Raw genomic sequence first — 22202 nt, forward strand, 5'->3', positions numbered from 1 at the left:
AAGATGTTTGAGAATGTATGAAATTGCACAACTTTACATAATTTCCAACAGTGTTAGTATTCTCTAATATATGTAACATGAAACCGCATTAATAATGTACAAATGTTGGGGGAAAACATTTAGGTATCAATGAAAGAAGATTAAAATTGTTTCACATATTATACCTAATAAAATAATTCTGTGAAGTCAGTAGGTGATAAGCTCTCTGAAGTCAAGACCTCTGTTTTACTCATTTTTATATTGCTACTGACAAGGGCAGTACTTAGCAAAAGGCAACAGTTCAATGTATGTATGTAGTAGGGTGAAATGGATGGACCAGTATATGTAGGTTTCTATAAAAACTCAACATATTTCTAATAAATTGGAAACAAGAGGAAAAAATGCCTTTAAAAGGCTTTGTAATTTAAGATATTAAATATATTAACATAAAAGCGTGGCTTGTTTAGTTATGCTCAGGATTGTAAATATTGTAGCTGGTTAAACTGAAGCAGCAGAGGCTGCAGTGTCCTAGTGCGGACTGTGGGCGCCGCTGTTGGCCAAAATGGAGAGCTTGGGCACTGGCGATCTCTTCGCGCAGCCGCAGCGCACTTTCCCTATCCGACTCGCTAGCCCGAGCCTTTACACCACTTCCTCCTGCGGAAAAGAAGAAACCCTGACCCTCACACAGGACTTATAGGCCGTTCGGAGCTCTGGACATCTGCAGCCCAGAGATTATTTGTGATCCGGCGTCTCCAGGCCGGTGAGCAACCTGAAGGGAGCAAGAGGGATGGGGAGCGGCGCTGCGGAGAGGGGCTGGGCTGAGAGGCGGCCGGTGCTCTTTCCCTTCCTGCTGTCTTTGTTCTGGCCGGCGCTGTCTGAACAGATCCGCTACGGGATTCCCGAGGAAATGCCCGAGGGCTCGGTGGTGGGGAACCTCGCCAAGGATTTGGGACTGAGCGTGCATGAGTTACCGACTCGACAACTGCGCATCAGTTCGGAGAAGGCTTACTTCACCGTGAGCGCCAAGAGCGGGGAGCTACTTGTGGGCAGCAGGCTAGACCGGGAGCAGATATGTGGGAAGAAGACAGCCTGTACTCTGGAATTTGAGGCTGTTGCTGAAAATCCATTGAACTTTTATCACGTGAGTGTGGACATCGAAGATATTAATGACCATACCCCCAAGTTCACCCAACCTTCTTTTGACCTGCAGATAAGTGAGTCTACCGTGCCAGGCACTCGGTTTATATTAGAAGCAGCGGAAGATGCAGATATTGGCTTAAATGCCCTTCAGATTTATAAACTCTCTCATAGCCCTATTTTCTCATTGATAAGTAAAGAGAAACAAGATGGTAGTAAATACCCAGAACTGGCATTGGAGAAACGTTTAGACCGAGAACAACAGAGTTACTATCGTTTAGTTTTGACTGCCTTGGATGGTGGAGATCCGCCACTCAGTGGTACCACTGAGCTCCGGATCCAGGTCACTGATGCCAATGATAACTCCCCTGTATTCAAGCAGGACATATACAGAGTAAGCCTTCGAGAAAACGTGCCCCCAGGCACCGCAGTGGTACAGGTGTCAGCCACTGACCAAGACGAGGGCATCAACTCTGAAATCACTTACTCGTTCTACAGGACGGGGCAAGTCTTCAGTCTGAATTCAAAGAGCGGGGAAATTACAACTCTAAAGATGCTGGATTTTGAAGAAGTCAAGGAATATTCTATAGTGGTGGAAGGGAGGGATGGTGGAGGACTGGCTGCACAATGTACAGTTGAAATTAACATTCAAGATGAAAATGATAACAGTCCAGAAATTACATTCCATTCTCTAGCGGAAATGATTCTGGAAAACGCACCGCCAGGAACACTAATTGCTTTGATCAAAATATATGACCGAGATTCCGGGGAAAATGGGGAGGTTAATTGTCGATTAGAGGGTGAAGTTCCTTTTCAGATAATCTCTTCATCCAGAAATTCATATAAGTTAGTAATAGACGGAGCTCTGGACCGAGAACAGACCCCAGAATACAATGTCACCATAACAGCCACTGACAGGGGCAGGCCGCCCCTCTCAGCGACCACAAGTGTCACTTTGATCATCACTGACGTCAATGACAACGCTCCAGTTTTTCACCAGGCCTCCTACGTGGTTCACGTGATGGAGAACAACTCTCCTGGAGCCTCTATTGCCCAAGTCAGCGCCTCCGACCCCGACCTGGGGCCCAACGGTCGCGTCTCCTACTCCATCGTGGCCAGCGACCTGGAGCCACGGGCGCTGGCGTCCTACGTGTCCGTGAGCGCGCAGAGCGGGGTGGTGTTCGCGCAGCGCGCCTTCGACCACGAGCAGCTGCGCGCCTTCGAGCTGACCCTGCAGGCGCGCGACCAGGGCTCGCCCGCGCTCAGCGCCAACGTGAGCCTGCGCGTGTTGGTGGGCGACCGCAACGACAACGCGCCGCGGGTGCTGTACCCGGCGCTGGGGCCCGACGGCTCGGCGCTGTTCGACACGGTGCCGCGCGCCGCGCAGCCCGGCTACCTGGTCACCAAGGTGGTGGCGGTGGACGCCGACTCGGGACACAATGCCTGGCTGTCGTACCACGTGCTGCAGGCCAGCGAGCCGGGACTCTTCAGCCTGGGGCTGCGCACGGGCGAGGTGCGCACGGCGCGTGCTTTGGGCGACCGGGACGCGGCCCGCCAGCGCCTGCTGGTCGCTGTGCGGGATGGGGGACAGCCGCCGCTCTCGGCCACGGCCACGCTGCTCCTGGTTTTCGCCGACAGCTTGCAGGAGGTGCTGCCGGATGTCAGCGACCGCCCTGAGCCCTCTGACCCTCAGGGGGAGCTGCAGTTTTACCTGGTGGTGGCTTTGGCCTTGATTTCGGTGTTGTTCCTCCTCGCGGTGATTCTGGCGGTTGCTCTGCGCCTGAGAAGCTGCTCCAGCTCTGCCTCCTTGGGCTGTTTTCAGCCTGGTCTGTGTGTCAAGTCAGGACCTATGGTTCCTCCAAACTACAGTGAAGGGACTTTGCCTTATTCCTACAACTTGTGCGTTGCCCATACTGGAAAGACAGAGTTTAATTTTCTAAAGTGCAATGAGCAGTTGAGTTCAGGACAGGATATACTACTTTGTGGTGATTCATCCGGGGCCTTATTTCCACTTTGTAATTCCAGTGAGTCGACTTTCCATCCTGAAACTCTAAAGCCGGTGAGTTCTATTTAAGTATCTACTCCTTTTCCTCGTCTATCCAATTTTTCGTATTTATATGAAAATATATTACATTTCTAAGAGTAATAAGTTGTCTTAAGGACATCATAGCCCATCAGAAAGCTATACTTCCATTTTTTAAGTAGAGTGGTGAGCCGGGAGTAGTTATGTCACATATAATAGCATTATCACACCACGTTCAGGTTTATGAAGTAGTGAGTTTCCTCCTTCACATAAAAAGTATTATATCCGTTTCTTATATCTTTTTTCATAGTTAATGAAATTTACCCAGTTTGCCTCTTTTATTTTGAGGTTTTTTACATGTAAGTAAACATTAAATTTAACGTAGGCATCCTTTAAAACAAAGAAACTGCTACTAGCCTTCTTTCTTTTTTTTTTTAGTTTTTTTTTTTTTAGCCTTCTTTCTTCACTGATTTCACTAGTGGAGTTTCCATCCTTTTAAATGTTTATTCCTCGTGTCTAGTTCCTTGTATGTACTTAGTCATGACTATTTGAATACTTGAAAATTGTAAGAAAAACAGTGTGGAGGGGAGGATAGGGGGAGAGAGACTCATTGAATTCATCAGAAGTTCCAATCATTATCTAATTTCCTTCAAATTTTTTTGAATGCAAAATCCTTCTCTTCCTCCCATAGTTAATAGAAGACACTTGACACAAGAAAAGGAAATGCTATTGTTTCTATCACTTGTTGTCATTCCTTACCTATATTTTTTGAATAAAGAGGGGAAAGTCACTGGATTTTCTTATTGTTTGGAACTCTGAACATTAGTGATTAGAGGTTTTCTGATCATCCTTATATCTATAGAGGAAAGGAGAATCCTGAATTTTTTATTTTATGGCAAAAATTACTAATTTTATGCTCAAAAGGTTGCCATTTCTTAAGAATCAGCCTTTTGCTTGGTCTTCCTTGGTAACTGCTTCAGTAAATGGTATCTTTTCAAATTGCTGAAAGAATTTTTTTAAACATAATTTTGTCCATTGTGGGGCTTGAACTCATCACCCTAAGATCTAGAGTCACATGCTCACCTGATGGAGTCAGCCAGGTTCCCCTGAAAGAATTTATTGTAATGTACTTTTTGTTTTTTTTTTTAAAGATTTTATTTATTTATTTGTTAGAAAGAGAGAGAGAGAGAGAGAGGGAGCAAGCATGAGCACAGGCAGACAGAGTGGTAGGCAGAGAGGCAGAGGGAGAAGCAGGCTCCCCGCAAGGAGCCCGATGTGGGACTCGATCCCAGGACGCTGGGATCATGACCTGAGCCGAAGGCAGCCGCTTAACCAACTGAGTCACCCAGGCGTCCCTACTTTTTGTTTTTTAATGATAATAATTTGTTCTACATTTTGTATTCTTTTTCTGTAATTATCACAGATGTTTAAGTGACCTTTACAATATGAAGTTTGACTACTTTAAAACTGCATAATTTCTTTATGGAAGGATTGAAATGGAAACCTCCTTATCATTGTGTGTTTATTTCAGTATTCCAAATGCCATAATCAGTGTATGCATTATATAGTCACATAGAAAATGTTAAAGAATTGAAATAACATTAAAGTGTAACATTCACAAATATGCAACTTTAGGAAACCAATCCTTTCAAAATTAGCAATATTAGGTGAGAAAATCTATTACTGTTGCCTAATTAAAATTATTTTTGTGAATGAAATTTTAAGGACATCTTACTCCAGCAAATTTACTATCTGCATAAATTAACCTTATAAAATAATTTCAAAGTGAATAACCCATATATTCACTCAATGTAATTATGTAATACATATATAATGTATAAAACTAAGAAAAATATGAATGTATTTCCAAAGAGGATTATACATTGTAGTTACATCAGAAAATAATATAGAAAAGTTTTGAAACATTATAAAAAGGGAACTAGAATAATTTACATATGTAAATGGAGAGCAAAATTTTACCAAGAATAAGTTAATTTTATTAAGAAAAAATGGTGGGGGCGCCTGGGTGGCTCAGTGGGTTAAGCCGCTGCCTTCGGCTCAGATCATGATCTCAGGGTCCTGGGATCGAGCCCCGCATCGGGCTCTCTGCTCGGCAGGGAGCCTGCTTCCTCCTCTCTCTCTGCCTGCCTCTCTGCCTGCTTGTGATCTCTCTCTGTCAAATAAATAAATAAAATCTTTAAAAAAAAAAAAGAAAGAAAAAATGGTGAGGGACATGGGGGTGGCTCAGTCGGTTAAGCATATGACTCTTCATCTTAGCTCATTTCTTGATCTCAGCGTGGTAAGTTCAAGCCCCACATTGAGCTCTGTGCTGGGTGTGGAGCCTATTTAAAAAAAAGAAAAAGGGGGCGCCTGGGTGGCTCAGTGGGTTTAAAGCCTCTGCCTTCAGCTTGGGTCATGATCCCAGGGTCCTGGGATCGATTGAGCCCTGCGTTGGGCTCTCTGCTCGGCGGGGAGCCTCCTTCTCCCTTTCTCTCTTTGCCTGCCCCTCTGCCTACTTGTGATCTCTGTCTGTCAAATAAAATCTTAAAAAGAAAAAGAAAAAAATTTTTAAATGTCAATTTAACAGTGCGCTTAATAGAAGTTTCATTCCACTTCATTTTCAACTAACACATCCAGCAATGGTTATTGCTTTTGAAATGAGAATGCAAGAAGCAGTGAGACAAGTCTTCATAAGTCATGGTTCAAAGAGTGTTTTCTTTTTTAACCATCTGTAATCAAGTATTATCTCAGTGGGTGTAGTGACAGATTAGGACTCTAAGGGCGCTATTCGCCAGCTCTAAGAAAAGCTCAGTCAGCTCTCCCATTCCAACATGAGGATCTGCAACTACACAAAGCCTCACAGATCCCACAAACTGCAGCAAAAGCTGCAACAAAACTCACCCTCTTAACCTGGGGCACCTCGGTTTCTCCTAAGGAAAAAGATCATCATAATTTGCTGGAGGAAAAAAAAGAACCTAAGGAATCAATTTGCATAGAAAGCATCCTGGATAAAAAATAAGTATCCACAGCAAAGCAACGATAGCCATTCCATGGAACCTCGCACTGCGAAGGACTGGTTCTCCTGTGCCTTTTCCTGGGCAGGCTGTGCGAGCCCGGAGCCAGCCAGATACACTGTTCGCTATTTGGTGCCTGAAGAGACAGAAAATGACTGTATGTGGTAGAATATCTATCTCCAAGGACCTGTGGCTGGAGCCCAGGGAGCTGGCAGAGGGCGGAGGCCACATCGTCTCCAGAGGTAAGATGCAGCTTTTTGCTCTAAATCCCCTAAGTGGTAGTTTGGTCACCAAGGACAGGATAGACCGAGAGGAACTCTGTGCTCAGAGCACACAGTGTCTGTTTAAATTTGAAGTCCTGTTGAATGGAAGTAGAAGTAACTGATATAAATGACAGTGCTCCAGAATTCCACACTGAGAATCCGGAATTTAAAATTAATGAAATCACTGTTCCTGGAACACATTATCTGCTCCCAGAGACTGTTGACCCCAGCCTGGGCATGAATTCCCTGCAGAGCTACCAGCTCAGCCCCAATCACCACTTCTCTCTGGAAGTGCAAACTGGAGATGACGGAACTCTACACCCAGAGCTGGTGCTGGAGCAGGCCCTGGACCGCGAGGAAGAGGCTGCTCACCACCTGGTCCTCATCGCCTCAGATGGCGGTGATCCGAGTCGCTCCAGCACAGTGCACATCCACGTGACAGTGCTGGATACAAATGACAATGCCCCGGTTTTTGCTCTACCGATTTACCGAGTGCAAGTCCCAGAGAACGTGCCCCCAGGCACCTGGCTGCTTACTGTGAGCGCTAGCGACCCGGATGAGGGAGCCAACGGAGAGGTAGCCTATAGATTCTGGAAAATTAGTGAAAAACAATCCCCATTATTCCAGCTTAATGAAAATACTGGGGAAATATCGACAGCAGAGAGTCTAGACTATGAAGAATGTGCATTTTATGAAATGGAAATACAAGCTGAAGATGTGGGGGCACTTTTGGGGAGGACCAAAGTGCTCATTTCAGTGGAAGATGTGAATGACAATAGACCGGAAGTGATCATTACCTCTCTGTTTAGCCCAGTCTTGGGAAATACTCTTCCTGGAACAGTAGTTGCCTTCTTGAATGTGCATAACTGAGACTCCGGGAAGAATGGTCAAGTTGTCTGTAACACACCTCATAATTTACCTTTCCAATTAGAAAAATCAGTAGGTAATAATTAGAGTTGTTGACAGTCCAGATTCTTGACAGAGGAAAAAAAAACCTCTGAATATAAAATTACAGTGACAACAACAGAGGAATGCCCCCCCCCCCACAGAAATTTACATCAACCTACACCAGAGACATCAATGATAACCCAGCTTCTCTGGAAAAGTCCTACTCAGTCTACCTCCCTGAGAACAACCGCAGAGGCATCTCCATCTTCTTGGTGTCGGTCCATGACCCCAACAGCGACTAGAAAACCCAGGTGTTGTTTACACCTTGGTTGAGGACACTGTCCAAGGGTTGCCTCTTTCCTGTGTCTCCCATCAACTTTGACACTGGCGTGATATACATGCTGTGCTCCTTCAACTTTGAGCAGTTTCATGATCTTCACAGGTGAGGGCCAATGGCAGTGGAAACTAATCATGCAGCAACAACATGTTGCTGAACTTGTTTGGGCTGGACCAGAAGGACAGTGCATCAGAAATCCTGTACCCCACTCTCCCCCACTGATGTTTCCATTGGTGTGCACTCCACAGAGCCTGGCTACTTGGTAAGCAAGCCGGTGGCTATAGACACTCAGGTCAGAATACCTGGCTGTCCTGCCACCTGCTCAAGGCCAGTGAGCCTGGGCCCTTCTCAGTGCAGGCCCTGCTGGACACAGACATGCTGCAGCAGAGCCTGGTGATGGTGGTGGTCCAGGACCACAGCCAGCCATCTCTCTTGTCCACTGTCACACTCACCATGGCCTTGGCTGACAGCATTCCAGATGTGCTGGCTGACCTCAACAGTCTGGAGGTCCCCACATATCCAGAGACCTCAGACCTCACCTTAGACTTAGTGGTAGCAGTAACTACAGTCTTCTGCATCTTCCTCACCTTTGTCATTGTGTTGCTGGTGCTCATGTTATGGCCCTGGCACACCTCACATCTACTCCAGGCTGTGGGGGTTGGATTAGCTGGTGTGCCTACTTCTCACTCTGTGGGCATTATGGGGTGTTGGTTTTTCTGCAGTCTTCTTCCCAGGAAACCTCACTCATGACTGACTCCTGGGAGAGTCATGTGATCTTTCCCTAGCCCAACTATGACAACATGCTGATTAGCCAGAAGCACTGTCAGAAAAATGACCCTTTGTGTGTTTAAGATGATTCTAGGTTTCCTATAGAAAACACCTCTTTGGTTCCAGTGAGTTCTATTTTTCCTTTATTTTCTATTATAATTGGTTTTTTTTTCTTTAAGGTTTGCACTTAAGGTATGATACGCTGATGGTAACATATTTCACACCATTCAAGTTTTCACTTGGCCTAATTTTTGCTCTAACATATATAGGAGGCATTTATTGGTTACATAACTGATACAGTTTTCACTTTCTCTTAATTAAATTAACCTAGGGTCAATGGAAATCATGGGGTTGGTCTCATTATTGATCATTAATATGGACTATTTGGGTGTGTTTGCTTGGTTGGTTATCAGTTCACCACTAATTCTTAGGGGTGGTTTTCCATTCCTGAAATTTATTATTGTTATCGTCTATGGCCCCATTGTGAATTTCTTACATATCTTTGAACTTCTTACATACTGCTGAAACATAACTACATCTGATACAGATTTTGTAAGGTAAATTAATGATAAAACACATCGTCTTCTTCCTGAAGAAACTAAAAGCCCAGACTTTTCTGCTTCTGCTTTCCTGTTTCTATGATAGGACAATACCCATTTGAAGTTATGGTTTTCAGATCACATGTTTGTAGAGATTGTTTGAATTTAAAGATCACTTTTGAGGAAGAATGACACTTCACTTAGAGGGGTTTCTGAGAATGAACACCGAGAGAGGACAAAACAAGGGAGATAAACATTATTCCTCAACTGTCTGTTATTTATGGCTCAATTCTCCAATCTACAGGCTCAAAGTAAATCTGAGTAAGGGAGACAAGTTAGGAAAATATTCACAGGAACTGCTGGAGAAGTTTCTAAAAATATTTTACTGGCTTTTAGCTATAAGAAAAACTTTTATTTTGTTTTATTTTAAACAAAGCATCTTTTCAAGTAAAAATGACATTCTGGGAGACTTTATTTTTTTATTATTTAGTTTTTGAGAGAGAGAGTGAAGGTGGAAGGGCAAAGAGGGGGTAGAGAATCTTAAGCAGACTCTGTGCTCAGTGCAGAGCCTGAAGGGGGGCTGGATATCATGATGCTGAGATCATGACCTGAGCCTGGAGGCTTAACTGATTAAGCCACCTAGGCACCCCTCTAGGAGACTTTAAAAATGAGCTTTGAAGTCGATTCAAAATTCTATTCTAAATGCACTGGCTATAGGGTTAACAGGTCTGGAAAGCCATTATGACATACAGACATTATAATTACTTCAAATTCTCTATTTCTAAGCTACTAAGAAAAAATTAAAGCATCCTTCAGGGTCATATTTTTAACTGTGCAACAGGGAAACTGTTACTTGAAGTTTCTGTCCTGGGGAGTAACCATTGGTACTTAGTATTCAAAAATATTAAATATGCGTTAATTTGGGAAAAAATAGCATAGATATTGATGAAGGTTAGTATATCATGACAGCTTACTACTGTTCTCTACCATTAATAATATCACTTGCGGGGCGCCTGGGTGGCTCAGTGGGTTAAGCCTCTGCCTTCGGCTCAGGTCATGATCTCAGGGTCCTGGGATCGAGCCCCACATGGGGCTCTCTGCTCAGCAGGGAGCCTGCTTCCCCCCTTTCTCTCTGTCTGCCTCTCTGACTACTTGTGATCTCTCTCTCTCTGTCAAATAAATAAATAAAATATTAAAAAAAATAATATCACTTGCAAGCTCACTGCATGGATAACTGGGCAGAGTGGAGAAAATGTTGAATTCTACTTTTCTCAAACAAGATAGGACTTCTACATTGGTAATATTTTATTATAACAAAGTAGGCTAAAATCTTTGTTTATCTCAATGTTTCATCTTAAAAGAAGAGTTAAAATGTCTTGGATATGCTTCAAAATAATGAGGGAGTACAATATATATTGAATGAAGATGGCCTTGTGTTGATCATTATTGCCATTGGGTGATGATTATATCATGATTCAATAATACTCTCTGCTTTTGTATAAGTTTGAAATTTTTCTGTAATAAATTTCTTTAAAACACTAAGTACATACAACTGTAATACTTTAGAAAAACTAAAATTTTGGGCTCTTATATAAGTGCATTTTCAAATTGGGGTGCCTGGGTGGCTTAGTGGTTTAAGCCTCCGCCTTTGGCTCAGGTCACCATCTCAGGATCCTGGGATGAGTCCCCCATTAGTCTCTCTGCTCAGCAGGTAGCCTGCTTCCTCCTCTTTCTCTGCCTACTTGTGATCTCTCTCTGTCAAATAAATAAATAAAATCTTTAAAAAAATTTTAAAAATCAAAGAGCAGTGTACACATGTTCTATGTATATAGAGAAAAAATATATATGTATTTCTCTATATATTTCCCTTATACATATTTCTCTCTATATATATATTTCTCTATATATACAATTGGCCCCAGGTCCTCTCTGTTGCCTAGGACTAGGGGGTCAATGCAGAAGTAAACTAACTACTACTTCAGGAGCACTTCTCAGAGTACAGAGAATTTATAGAAATATGTACAGGAGTTTCGAAGAGCAATATTTATATTCTAGAGATACTCTAGAGAAAAAGTGGATTGAAGAAAATGTCAGGCTGCGGTACCACAGGGGGCCTCTGGGCGCCGCTGTCGGCCAGTACAGGGCAAGCGCAGTCGCCCGGGATTCCTCAGCCTCCAGTCTGGGCTTTCCTGCGCAGTCACCAACACAAACGGAAGGAAACCCTGTTCACACACTGAGGCTCCTGGCCGCGCAGACTTTGCCAACAGACACGGATTCCCAGCTCCGCCTGTCATGGTCTAAATGTTCTTCCAGTGACCCCGTAGATTGCAGTTTCTTCAGCTTTCCGGAAAGACTAGGACCCCGCGAGAACTAGAGCGAGCGATGGGAGGGAGCTGTTTTCAGAGGCGCCTAGCCGGCAGGCTGCAGGTACTGTTTCCCTTCCTGCTACCTTTGCTCTACCCCGCGCTCTGCGAGCCGATCCGCTACTCCATTCCCGAGGAACTGGCCAAGGGCTCGGTGGTGGGGAACCTCGCCAAGGATCTCGGGCTCAGAGTCTTGGACGTGTCGGCTCGGAAGCTGCGAGTTAGCACGGAGAAGCTGCTTTTCAGGGTAGACCCAGAGAGCGGGGACTTACTCGTGAACGACCGAATAGACCGTGAGCAGATATGCAAAGAGAGAAGAAGATGTGAGTTGCAGGTGGAAGCCGTGGTGGAAAATCCTCTAAATATTTTTCATATCATTGTGGCTATTGAGGATATTAATGACCATGCCCCTCAGTTCCATAAGGATGAAATAAATTTAGAAATCAGTGAATCTGTATCCGAAGGTGCACGAATATCCCTTGACCCTGCCACTGACCCTGATATAAATATGAACTCAGTTAAAGATTATCAGATAAATCCAAACCCTTATTTCTCATTAATGATGAGAATTAATTCTGATGGTGGTAAATATCCAGAGTTATCTTTGGAGAAACTCCTAGACCGGGAAGAGCAACGTTCTCATCGCTTGGTATTAACTGCCTTGGATGGGGGAGACCCACCACGAAGTGCCACCGCTCGAATAAAAATATTTGTCAGGGATGCCAATGACAACTTCCCAGTGTTCAGCAAAGATGAATATAGAGTCAGTGTTAGTGAAAATCTGCCCACCGGATCCTCCGTGCTGCAGGTGACAGCCACTGACAAAGATGAGGGGGTCAATGCAGAAGTAAGCTACTACTTCAGGAGCACTGCTCAGAGTACAAGATACATGTTCTCACTAGATGAGAAAACAGGTATGATTAAGAATAACCGGTCACTGGATTTTGAGGATACGGAAAGATACACAATGGAAGTGGAAGCAAGGGATGGAGGTGGTCTCTCTACTCAATGTAAAGTCATCATAGAAATCCTAGATGAAAACGACAGCAACCCTGAAATAACCATCACTTCGCTCTCTGATGAAATTTTGGAGAACACTCTTCCAGGAATGGTGGTGGCACTCTTCAAAACACGGGACAAAGATTCTGGAGAAAATGGAGAAGTTGTGTGTAACATAGGGAGGGATATTCCTTTCAAGATTTATTCCTCTTCTAAGAATTACTACAAACTGGTGACAGATGGAGCCCTAGACCGAGAACGGACTCCGGAATACAACGTCACCATAACAGCCACTGACAGGGGAAAGCCGCCCCTCTCCTCCAGTACTACCATCACGCTGCACATCACCGATGTCAACGACAACGCGCCAGTTTTCCACCAGGCCTCCTACGTGGTCCACGTGTCAGAGAACAACCCTCCAGGCGCCTCGATTGCGCAAGTCAGCGCCTCCGACCCCGACCTGGGGCCCAACGGTCGCGTCTCCTACTCCATCGTGGCCAGCGACCTGGAGCCACGGGCGCTGGCGTCCTACGTGTCCGTGAGCGCGCAGAGCGGGGTGGTGTTCGCGCAGCGCGCCTTCGACCACGAGCAGCTGCGCGCCTTCGAGCTGACCCTGCAGGCGCGCGACCAGGGCTCGCCCGCGCTCAGCGCCAACGTGAGCCTGCGCGTGTTGGTGGGCGACCGCAACGACAACGCGCCGCGGGTGCTGTACCCGGCGCTGGGGCCCGACGGCTCGGCGCTGTTCGACACGGTGCCGCGCGCCGCGCAGCCCGGCTACCTGGTCACCAAGGTGGTGGCGGTGGACGCCGACTCGGGACACAATGCCTGGCTGTCGTACCACGTGCTGCAGGCCAGCGAGCCGGGACTCTTCAGCCTGGGGCTGCGCACGGGCGAGGTGCGCACGGCGCGTGCTTTGGGCGACCGGGACGCGGCCCGCCAGCGCCTGCTGGTCGCTGTGCGGGATGGGGGACAGCCGCCGCTCTCGGCCACGGCCACGCTGCTCCTGGTTTTCGCCGACAGCTTGCAGGAGGTGCTGCCGGATGTCAGCGACCGCCCTGAGCCCTCTGACCCCCAGGCGGAGCTGCAGTTTTACCTGGTGGTGGCTTTGGCCTTGATTTCGGTGTTGTTCCTCCTCGCGGTGATTCTGGCGGTTGCTCTGCGCCTGCGAAGCTCCTCCAGCTCTGCCTCCTTGGGCTGTTTTCAGCCTGGTCTGTGTGTCAAGTCAGGACCTATGGTTCCTCCAAACTACAGTGAAGGGACTTTGCCTTATTCCTACAACTTGTGCGTTGCCCATACTGGAAAGACAGAGTTTAATTTTCTAAAGTGCAATGAGCAGTTGAGTTCAGGACAAGATATACTACTTTGCAGCGATTCATCTGGGGCCTTAATTCCACTTCAGGGTGGGCATTTGACTGCACATCCTGAGACTCTCATACCGGTGAGTTCCACCTTTGTATCTTCTGAAGTATTCTACTAGTTTCTCTCTCAGGCATACTATTGCATTTTTATATATAGAATCATATTTAGAAAATCCGTAACTAATTACCTTTTTGTCTTCTCAGTGTTTACTTTTTGCTGATTATATTTTTCAAGATTTAGTTGGTTCATAAGTTGCTCTATAATTCAGAAATAATGTCACTAAATTGGAGAAATCTAGTCAAGTTCAGATTAGCAAAACAGGCAGTGTTTTCTTGCCAAATAAATTAATAGGTAATTATTCAAATCTGATAAGATTTAGGATGAATTTTCCATATCCTTATATGTTTTGAGTTTAATAATATTAAGCTATGCATTAAGTATCAAAGTAAGTGCTTGTTTCAATGAAACATTTATTGCAAATAATATCCTGGGTACACTTAGGTATCTTTTTTCATTTATTTTAATAGTTTAAAAAACTAAACATTTGAGTGGATCTGGTGAGCAGATCCACAAGTCTCTGAAATTCTATGGAAGTTATAGATATATGTATTTTCCTTGGATAATGAGTCAGAACTTGTTTTCCATTGCCAGGGTTTCTACAGTCCCCAGAACTTAATACTAACTACCTTAGAAAAAATTTTCTCTTCTACTTTTGGTTTTTCTGGTTGTTTTCTTATATTTATCTTTTCTTGGAGTTTAAATTGCACTCTTTCCTAATTTTTTTTCTTCTACATTGCAAGATAACAAATTTCCAAGAAAGCAAGTGAAATGTCATTGCCTTTTGTACTCAGTCTCTATCTCTGATTGATATAAAACCTTCAAAGACAAAATATAAAATCTTTGAAGAGTAGGGACATAAACAGTTCTGAATGTGTTCTCTGAATAAAAGATGTAAGTCTGCAGGCACCTGGGTGGCTCAGTCGGTTAAGCATCTGCCTTCAGCTCAGGTCATGATCCCAGTATCCTGGGATTGAGCAGGGAGTCAGGTTCCCTTCTCACTGGGCAGTCTGCTAGTCTCCCTCTCCCTCTGCTTCTCCCTCTGCTCATGTTTTTGCTTGCTTGCTCATTCACTCTCTTTCAAATAAGTAAATACAATCTTTAAAAAAGAAAGATGTGAATCTCTCATCTCCTCACCATTGAGGAGAGAACTGCTGCTGGGTTGATAGGCACATACCATTGAAGATGTGTGAACCACTTTACTTTGGGCTTCCATACAAAATGCTGAAAGAAGCGATTTTTATCTCTTGGCATCAGTGCTCTGGTGAAAACAGGTCATTTGAATAAATATTTTTTAAAAAAACATGCATCACAATTCCAACTTTGTAATTGTATCTTGAAATTCTTAGAGATATTTTTCTTTGCATTACAACACAGGCATGTTATGTTTTTTTTGTTTGTGGTTACTTGCTCTGTTGGGGTCCATTATCAAAGGAACGAGCCTGAGACAGAGTGAAAGTTATTAAAGCTTTATTCTATGCCAAGTATTAGAAGTCAGATTGATTGGACAGGGGAATGAGACTGAAACAAAGTTAAAGTTATGCAAAGCTTCATTCTATGCTAAGCATTAGAAGTCAGACTGACCTGTCAGCGCCGCCTCCGAAGAGAGCGACCCCTCCCAGTCTCACAGACTAACTTTTATAGAGCAAAAGCCTGGCCACACATAGGTGGCCAATGAGATTGTAATATTGTACAGTCATGTTAGTCCACATGCAGGTGGCCAATTGAATTACAATTTATCCTACAGTAGCTGTTTGAACTAACCTATTACTCTGGTCAGAATTGGCGCTCAAGTTTGGTGCCCAAAAGGCAGAGTTTACATTCTTTGGTGGTTAGGGAGATAGTATATGTGCTTTTTACTGATTGGATGTCTCCACCTGGCCTGACTCATCCTTGTATTCTGGGTTCTGTTATCAGGAACTGGCTGACCTGGCCTTTTATTCTGGGCTCTGTTATTAGGAACTCGCCGACTATATTTTACTGGTTTTCCAGATTTGCTTCTAAGTAAGTTTCTCAGGCAGGGGGGAGGTTAGGGTCAGTTTAAGTTTTACTGCACAAACAACAAAATGGCTCTTTAACCAAGATGGAGTCGCTCCGGCTAAATAGGTCCTTACAGCTCAATTCATTTAAATAGGTCAAATTGACTTCTAATTATATATGCCTACAATAGACGTTTTTCAGAAAAATTCACGAAGGCTCAATAAAACTATTTTAGAATATTTTAGAAGAATATTTTGAAAACCTTTTCCACAATATTATTGCTAAATGAATTTAATTAGTTGATTAATTAAAGCTAAAATAAAAATTATAAGTGAGTTATAAGGGATGTATCTCATATAGTTTCTAAATGAATGCCTATTAAACATAATGGGACCATTTCAAAATTTCAAATAAGATAGTAAGACTTTTGTGAATTTAGTTAGAAGCTTATATGAAATAGAAGAGGTATTACTTAACCTTTTAAAGTGGGTACATTCCTGCTGAGAAAATGTGTTAAAAGTGTATATTTGACCAGTTATTTTCATTTAATATTTTATAGTACTTTCATGCCATTTATCCTACTCAGCAAGAAACCTACAAACAGTAGTTGGCTTAAGGAATATCACTTGAAAAACCAAAGAAGTATGGTAAAATAAAATAAAATATCCAACAAAGAATATAGTTTGTTGTCCACTGCATACATAGCGGGTGCAGTAACTTCTGAGGACTCTGAGCGCCGCTGTTCGCCTACTGGGAGAGAAACGCAGCCCGCGCTCAATCCGGATTCTCAGGGCTCTGGCCATACAAAGCTCCTCAGTTCCTACCAACTGGCTGCAGAGCTGCAGCAAAACTCATTCCAGAATTTAAGGTGCCTAGACTACAGAGGTCCCTGAAGCCAGAGGAATAAAAAGGAATCGGCCCAAACACACAACGTGCGCAGTGAGTACTTGGCGAGAATTCCTTGATTAGACAACAATGGCTGCTAAAAGGAACCGCTCCAACCGCACAGCGCTCGTTCTGCTTGGTCTTTTTCTCGGTCTATCGTGGGTGGCTGAAGCCCGGCAGATCCGCTACTCCGTTCCTGAGGAGCTGGAGAAAGGCTCCTTCGTAGGCAACATTTCCAAGGACTTGGGGCTTGAGCCCTGGGAGCTGGCGGAGCGCAGAGTTCGCATCGTCTCAAGAGGTAGGTCGCAGCTTTTTGCTCTGAACCCGCGAAGCGGCAGTTTGGTCACTGCGGGCAGAATAGACCGGGAGGAGCTCTGCGCTCAGAGCGCGCGGTGTCTGGTGAATTTTAACATTCTTGTAGAAGATAGGGTGAAACTTTTTGGGGTAGAAATAGAAGTAACTGATATCAACGATAATGCCCCAAAATTCCAAGCAGAAAATGTAGACGTAAAAATTAATGAAAATGTCGCTCCAGGAATGCGATTTCCTCTCCTGGAGGCGGTTGATCCGGATGTGGGTGTGAACTCCCTCCAAAGCTACCAGCTTAGCTCCAACAAGCACTTCTCCTTAGCGGTTCAGAGTCATGGCAATGGAGTCAAATACCCGGAGCTGGTGCTGGAGCATGCCCTGGATAGGGAGGAAGAGGCAGTGCACCACCTTGTCCTCACTGCCTGGGATGGGGGCAACCCCCTCCTATCTGGTACGGTTCTCATCAGTGTGACTGTCTTCGATGCAAATGACAATGCACCAGTCTTCACATTGCCAGAATACCGAGTGAGTGTTCTGGAGAACTTGCCTGTGGGCACACAGCTGCTGACAGTCTCTGCCACAGACAAGGATGAAGGAGCCAATGGAGAAGTAACATATTCATTCCGAAAATCACCTGACACGCAATTGTTGAAATTCCAACTAAACAAAAATACTGGGGAAATAAAATTATCAGAAAATCTAGATTATGAAGAAACAGATTTCTATGAATTAGAAATACAAGCAGAAGATGGAGGAGCATATCTTGCAATGGCAAAAGTATTGATTACAGTAGAAGATGTAAATGACAACAGTCCAGAGGTGACCATAACATCTCTGTTTAGTCCCCTGATGGAAGACTCGCCTCTTGGAACTGTTATAGCCCTTTTAAACGTCCATGATCCAGACTCTGGGCAGAATGGACAGGTCACCTGTTCCATATCAGAGAATCTACCATTTAAGTTAGAAAAATCCATCGATGGTTATTATAGACTGGTGACACACAGAACCCTTGACAGGGAACAGGTATCCTCTTACAACATTACAGTGACGGCCACAGATGGAGGAAATCCACCCCTGTTAACGGAAACTCACTTCACCCTGCAAGTGGCAGATATTAATGATAACCCACCCACCTTTTCCCACATCTCCTACTTCACCTATATCCTGGAGAACAATCCTAGAGGTGCCTCCATCTTCTCTGTGACTGCACTAGACCCAGACAGCAAAGAGAATGCTCAGATTATTTACTCCTTAGCTGAAGACACTTTCCAGGAAGCACCTCTATCATCCTACATCTCCATAAACTCTGACACAGGAGTCCTGTATGCACTTCGATCCTTTGACTATGAACAGTTTCGTGATTTACAGATTCAGGTGATTGCCACTGACAGTGGGGACCCACCACTCAGCAGCAATGTGTCACTGAGTATATTCGTGCTGGACCAGAATGACAATGCGCCGGAGATCCTGTACCCAGCCCTCCCCACTGATGGCTCAACAGGCGTGGAACTGGCCCCTCGTTCTGCGGAGCCCGGCTACCTGGTCACCAAGGTGGTGGCAGTGGACAGAGACTCTGGCCAGAACGCCTGGCTGTCCTACCGCCTGCTCAAGGCCAGCGAGCCAGGGCTCTTCATGGTGGGGCTGCACACAGGCGAAGTGCGCACAGCGCGGGCCCTGCTAGACAGAGATGCGCTCAAGCAGAGTCTAGTGGTGACCATCCAGGACCATGGCCAGCCCCCGCTCTCAGCCACCGTCACACTCACTGTAGCCATTGCTGATAGCATTCCAGATGTATTGGCTGACCTGGGCAGCCTGGAAGTCCCCCTTGACTCCCAAGCTTCAAGCCTCACGCTGTACTTGGTGGTAGGGGTGGCTGCAGTCTCCTGCGTCTTCCTCGCCTTTGTCATCGTGCTGCTGGCGCTCAGGCTGAGGCGCTGGCACGCATCACGTGTGCTCCAGGCTTCAGGAGGCGGGCTGGTGGGCGTGCCGGCCTCGCATTTCGTGGGCGTGGATGGGGTGCGGGCTTTCCTGCAGACCTATTCGCACGAGGTCTCCCTCACCGCGGACTCGCGCAAGAGTCACCTGATCTTCCCCCAGCCCAACTATGTGGACACGCTCATCAGTCAAGAGAGCTGTGAGAAAAAGGATCCTTTGTCTTTGTTAGATGATTCGAAGTTTCCTGTAGAAGATGCCCCTTTGGTTCCAGTGAGTTCTAGTTTTACTCTCCTATCAAGAATTATAATTGACATTACTTTTAGGTTTAGCATAATTATTATAATATGATATTATTATAATATAATATTATATTATGTTATAATTATTTTTAGCATAATGATAGAAATTACCGATCTTTATTTTTTCACTTTTTTCCTCTGGTTTAATGATATTTGTCTTGCTAAAATAAGGAGGAGTAGAACTTAGTGGTTATTGAGGTTGGTATGTTTTTACTTTCTGGTCAGTATTCACCTAATCCCAATGAAGGCCTGTGGTCATAGGCTATTATGATTTGCCTTGGAGAACCTTCTATTTTACATATTTGTTGAATACAATATGACAGTTCCTGAGAGTACTTCTATACAGAAGTGTCTCTCAATTTACGTGCACTTCTCTTGGCCACTTGCTGAAACCCTGGCCCCTTAGGCAACTCTAGTTCTTGTTTTGAAGGTGGTCCGGTAATAGGTGCATATCAGAAACAAATGCATTAGCTTCACTGGAAACAATGCCAAAACAAGTCCCCTCAAGGTTGTTCTTCCCAAGGAGAAGAGCAACACCACTTCTCAGTACTTTTGTGGTTATATTTTTAAAACTATACCGTGTAGCGACAGTAACAGTTGAATATGCTTCCTAGAGAAATTTGAATTTTTCATTAATATTTTCTTAACAATTGATAACAATGTGTGCTTAAATTTTTCCAAGTGTAATCATAACTGGTAACAATGAAGCATCCTTTTTGCTTGTGATTCTAATTTCATACTGTTATGTGGAAGACATAGCATTTTAATTTGACTTTCCTTGCCCGGTAGGCATTCTATAGGACCTACAGAAGGTTAAATGAAAGCAAAAGCAAAAGATGTGTGCCAACAGTATTTCAGTGGCTCTTTAATGTAGAAGAACGGAGACCCACATGAATATCTGAAAACTCTGAAATTAAGAGTCACAATAAGCTTAAAGTCAAGAAAGAAATATCGCTTCTGTGGGAGATCTGAAATAAGCAGAGAAATACACAAAATTATTCTAGAAGTCCAATATGCCATCCATTGCACAACAGAGCCATCTGTCACAGAATTATTCTAAACAAGTGATCAGTAGAGTTACTGATGAGCCCATTTACTTTAGTGAAGATGGTTATGTATTTGGTTTGATACTCACATTCTTCTAGACTAATATGGTAGAGGAAAGTCAAAGAATGCCCTAATGTGTCTCAAAATACTTTTAAGACCATGACTTTTCTCATGTCATTCAACAGTTGTTGAACAGTAGGTCTGTGGAAGGAGAGCACATCCTTTTGGGTCATAGTTATTAGCTTAAATCATGGAAAGAGACATTTTAAATATCTGACTTTGGGAGTCAAACTTATTATGCATCTATCTGAAATAATTGTTCTGAAAAATACAGATTTTTAAAACAAAGTCTTTTGACGTGGTAGCTATTGTAACCAAGTGTTTTAAAATACTATTATTTAAAAGTAGTACAGAACACTCTAGATGATTGTAATGAGTAAGGGAATGATTGCCTTCTAGTTCCTAAATATGGGGAATGGGTTAATACTTTCTAGCTAAATATAAGCTAGGGTTGAAGACGAAAAAGGTTTTTTGCTTATCTTCAGTACTTGCCTTTGTGGATAATTACTTTTAAAAGGAACAACAGTGATTACCTCTGGATGGAAGAATTGGAGAGTAATGAGCCATGAGATAGAAGACCTACTTTCCACTCTATATTCCTCTGTGCTTTTTGTTTTTGAATTTTGAAAAATCCTTTTACCTGTTCAAAGTTTATGTAAATTTTTAACATATAAAACATATGGTAGTTTTGACCATGTGAAACATGTTTCATGATGAAAATGAAATCAATGAGAAATAAGATTTCAATATTTTTAGCTATCACCTTACATTTTAAAAAGATTTACTGGGGCGCCTGGCTGGCTCAGTCGGTAGACCATGCAACTTTTGACCTTGGGGTTGTGGGTTCCGGTGAACCCACGTCGGGTGAAGAGATTACTGAAAATAAAATATTTTTAAAAATTAAAAAATGAAAAATAAAAAGATTTCTGAAATACCGAAAAACTAGATTGCGGTTCCACACAAAACCTCTGGGCGCCGCTGTCGGCCAGTACAGGGTAAGCGCAGTCGCCCGGGATTCCTCAGATTGTAGCCTGGTTTTCCTGTGCAGGCAACAACATAAAGAAAAAGAACCCGCTTCCACACCGGGTTAAGTGCTGCGCAGACTCTCCAGTACACAAAGATTCCCAAACTGGAGGCTCTGTAAGTTCTAGGGCCGAAAGCTACCAGTGCGATAGTGTGCACTCTCTCCAGCTGGAGAGACTGGGACCCCGCGAGAACTAGAGCGAACGATGGGAGCGAGCTGTTTTCAGAGGCGCCCAGCCGGCAGGCTGCAGGTACTGTTTCCCTTCCTGCTACCTTTGCTCTACCCCGCGCTCTGCGAGCCGATCCGCTACTCCATTCCCGAGGAACTGGAACCTCGCCAAGGATCTCGGGCTCAGCGTCAGGACGTGTCGGCTCGGAAGTTGCGAGTTAGCACGGAGAAGCTGCTTTTCAGGGTAGACCCAGAGAGCGGGGACTTACTCGTGAACGACCGAATAGACCGTGAGCAGATATGCAAAGAGAGAAGAAGATGTGAGTTGCAGGTGGAAGCCGTGGTGGAAAATCCTCTAAATATTTTTCATATCATTGTGGCTATTGAGGATATTAATGACCATGCCCCTCAGTTCCATAAGGATGAAATAAATTTAGAAATCAGTGAATCTGTTCCCCTGGGGACCGGAGCAATTCTTGAGTCTGCAGAAGATCCTGATACTAGTATGAATTCACTGAGCAAATACCAGTTAAGTCCTAATGAGTATTTCTCCTTGGTGGTGAAAGACAGTCCTGATGGTAGCAAATATCCAGAATTAGTACTGAAGAAGACCCTGGACCGAGAAACACAAAGCTCTCATCACCTGGTGCTGACAGCCTTCGACAGCGGGGATCCACCACGATTCAGCACGGCTCAAATCCAAATCCTGGTGGTGGACGCCAATGATAACCCCCCAGTGTTCAGCCAAAATATATACAGGGCCGGTCTT

At 44.3% G+C, this 22202-nt stretch overlaps 1 protein-coding gene and 1 pseudogene across 19 annotated transcripts in view; both read left to right on the forward strand.

Moving 5' to 3' along the window:
* The window catches only part of LOC125100255 (protocadherin gamma-C4), a 187699-nt gene that overhangs the window by 72041 nt on the left and 93456 nt on the right, over window positions 1–22202 (forward strand). The window contains exons 1-2 of one of the 19 annotated variants that reach the window (XM_047730324.1): window positions 13–3175; window positions 3450–4277. The exons of 9 other annotated variants lie outside the window; for them this stretch is intronic. In XM_047730324.1, coding sequence (XP_047586280.1) covers window positions 767–3175; window positions 3450–3506 — 2466 coding nt within the window. In that variant the 5' untranslated portion in view covers window positions 13–766 and the 3' untranslated portion in view covers window positions 3507–4277. Of the gene's footprint in view, window position 1; window positions 3176–3449; window positions 4278–10927; window positions 13749–15892; window positions 19106–22202 lie in introns of those variants that run through there. 9 more of the 19 variants (XM_047730318.1, XM_047730322.1, XM_047730329.1 and 6 more) reach the window with 9 other exon arrangements.
* On the forward strand, window positions 5647–10581 carry LOC125100258 (protocadherin gamma-A9-like; annotated as a pseudogene).

Source organism: Lutra lutra, chromosome 5 (genome assembly GCF_902655055.1).
Source record: "Lutra lutra chromosome 5, mLutLut1.2, whole genome shotgun sequence".
Taxonomy (NCBI): domain Eukaryota; kingdom Metazoa; phylum Chordata; class Mammalia; order Carnivora; family Mustelidae; genus Lutra; species Lutra lutra.